The sequence below is a fragment of the Anoplophora glabripennis genome, unplaced genomic scaffold, assembly GCF_000390285.2.
Source record: "Anoplophora glabripennis isolate ALB-LARVAE unplaced genomic scaffold, Agla_2.0 scaffold900, whole genome shotgun sequence".
NCBI classification, from domain to species: domain Eukaryota; kingdom Metazoa; phylum Arthropoda; class Insecta; order Coleoptera; family Cerambycidae; genus Anoplophora; species Anoplophora glabripennis.
The window spans coordinates 129,201-132,328 of record NW_019416993.1 but is presented as its reverse complement, the minus strand read 5'-3'; the positions used below and the strand labels follow the sequence as shown (position 1 = coordinate 132,328).

Sequence of the window (3,128 nt, the reverse complement as noted above, 5' to 3'; positions counted from 1 at the left end):
ATTTTTTTATCTAAAAAAATTTGAGGTTATTTAAGACAGAGAAAGGTATACTTTCACCAAGTTTTGTCAAAATTAAATTATTTTTTAGCGGAAATGAGAAATAAAAACGAAAAATCAGAAAAAAACCTGTTTTTCGCATTTTTCTAGGAAATTTTGAGGTTATGTTAAAAAGTGACCTCTGCAAAAGTTGTAAATTTTTGCGTGATCTACAACTTTTGTATTGGATACTTTTTTGTTTGACGTCAACTTTCGCCAGAAATCCCAATGATACAATTTTTCATAACTTTTCAACCCCCCCAAATCAACCCTCCTGCTCACGCATTTATTTTTTTTTCGTTTATTATAAGCCCCTTTACCATTTCCACTCATAAAAGTCCAGGTAACAATTTTCTTTTTTTTCCTTCTAAATGAATTAATTTGATCGGTCTATATAGGAATTAACAAATTTTCAATATATGTAATTTATGTTACCACAACTTATTTTGTAAAAGAGAGAGAGAGACAGATAAAAGGAGTTATGAATGAGTAAAATGATTTATGCTTACAGCGGCCTGTTCGGTTTCCGAATTACTATCGGAATCCCTGCGATCGGCTACAAAATTAACAGGTGACGGTGCGGGACGAGCTGGCCTTTCGGGAGGTTTCTTCTCGACATTCTCTATTTTCCTACTAGGTTTACTAACTGAAAAAAAAAAAAAATCACAAACGTACAACATATACTCGGTATAATAAAAAACATACCAAAATTATCTACGGTCTCGTCTTTCTCAATTTGAGAAGTGAACATGGTGTCCGATGTACGTTTGGTTTGATCGGTTTGCCAGGGAGCTGGTTGCGACGGTTTTCGTTCGGCATCTGTTACGAAAACGTTCAAAGAAGCCGTGAATCTGTCCTGGTAATGGTCCTGGCCATCGGCTAACTCGTCCAACTCAGACCTGGAAGTAAGTTTGTAAGTTTTTTAAAAACGAAAAGTTCATATATTATATATACTCTGAACAGATAACTGTAATCTGTTATAAATAATTCAGGATATGTCACAATGTTATAAATTGTAAGTTGTAAAAGTGAGAAATTACGATAGTCGCCTTATCTTACAAATTTGAATGTTCGCATTTATGTCTATCAACACAGAATTATTGTTTTCTACATAATATCACTCTGAAATTATTATTATGTGCAATATTTCCACTAAACACGACAATAACTAAAATGTGCTACACGAGAAAACCGTTTTTAAGTAAGTTCACAATTTAGATTCAACTTTTGTTATATTGTTTTACATTTTGGTTATTAAAACCTAAATTGAATAAAACTGTTTTGTTTTTCTTATGATTCATGCATCATCACACTTCGCTTCACAAAATTTTGACAGTTCAATTAAATCATTAAATTTTTACTGACAATGTCAAAGTTTAGATAAATGAAAATTTTCACATGAAGAAGAGTGAGATATGCTTCAAATTTATTTATTAATTAATTTGTAGAATATTTGACTTTGTTTCAACTGCAAATTGCATTTTTAACTTTCCGCACTTTGATATAACCGATGAAAATTTAATCAAATTGTCAAAAATTCATATAAGTAATGGATGGTTGGATGTTTTGTTTTCAGAGCAGTCCTTGTAAGAATGATTTGTTTGGTGTTTTGATGACAATAGGTTTTTTTCGCGACTGAATATTGGTGAATATTTGACTTGTAGTTACTATTTCTATCTATACTATAATATGTTTCAAATTTATTTATAATTTGAAAAATATCCGGCTGTTACAACAAAATGTTCAATTTTTAATTATCTGAACTGTGATACTGTCAATGAAATAAGGTGAACTCTCAAGTATAAAGTTGTTTGGGTGTTTTTTTCCAAAGCACTCTGTAAAAATAAATAATTTGGAATTTTAACGATAACGTCAAAGTCGAGATAAATAAAAATTAAATATTTACATAAAGTGCAAGCTCAAACTTAGTAATTAATTAATTTGAAAAATATTAGTGTTTCAAGTAAAATAGCATTTTTATATGAACTTTGATAGTGTCAATAAGTAAATTTAATTGAACTGTCAAAGTTTTGCTTAAAGTTTGATGTTTTGTTTTAAAAGTTGACTGTAAAAATGAATATGGCATTTTTAGTCCAATTTCGGTCAACATGCCTGAATTTTTGATATGAGTTAGTTAGAGGTATATTGTAACAATAAATAACAGTATTTTTTTGTTCAATCCCCGGCCAAGGGTGAAAAAAGATAAAACAAAGGGGTTTTTCAAGATAACTCAAAAAGGGTAAGAGCTAGAAAAAAAAGTTTTTAATGAAAGTTCTAAAGCATAAATTCTACATAAAAATGGCATCTTGACTTTTTCTTGTAGTATTAAAATTAACAGAGTTAGGGAGGCTAGAAGTTAAGGGAAGATTTTAGAAATTTAAAAAAATCATAACGAGCAGAAAAACGAACGAATTTTGTAATTTTTTTTTTCAATCTACTCTAAAAAATGTGAAGACACCAGAGCTGGGTAATTCCTGGTGAAAAAGTAATTAGTAATTACCTTCCCTTTTTTTTCCTGTAATTGTAATTGTATTTAAGTACTTTTTTTATTAAAGTAATTTGGAATTGTAATTGCAGCAAAATTGTTATAGGAATTGTAATTTGTAATTATATTATTTGAACTATCGAATTACAAATTACTTCTATAAGTACAAATACTTTTTCCAATTCCAATTACTTTTTCTAATAATTATAATTACTTTTAAGATCATGCGTATTGCGTAATTGCGTACAGATTTGCAGACTTCTATTATTTCATTTGAGAAAGCCTTGTGCCGCGTGAACAATAAAAAGTGATTTGGTGAATTAACCTCAGAATTAACAGAGTACATTTTATTTTATTATAATTATTATTAATTTAGAAAATATACGAAGTAAAAATATGTTGTCTATAGCATCAAGTTTTATAAAAATATATATTATGTATCTATGTGTTACTGCTCTTATTTTGAGTTGAGAAAACTTCTGGTTCGGTTACTCAGCCTTTCACTCGTACTTGTTCGATTCGTAATTTTTTTAATAATAATTATTGCTTTCCAGTCTACCCAAAACTACTGTATTCTATATTTTGCAAATGTACTAACAACCAAAAA

The 3,128-nt window shown here is 29.0% G+C and overlaps 1 protein-coding gene across 1 annotated transcript in view; it reads right to left on the bottom strand.

Annotated features, from left to right (window-relative positions):
• Positions 1-3,128, bottom strand: part of LOC108913880 (cyclin-G-associated kinase) — a 22,156-nt gene that overhangs the window by 9,468 nt on the left and 9,560 nt on the right. The window contains exons 12-13 of the mRNA XM_023455786.1: positions 742-935; positions 546-682 (exon numbers count right to left, since the gene is read on the bottom strand). Coding sequence (XP_023311554.1) covers positions 546-682; positions 742-935 — 331 coding nt within the window. The remainder of the gene's footprint in view (positions 1-545; positions 683-741; positions 936-3,128) is intronic.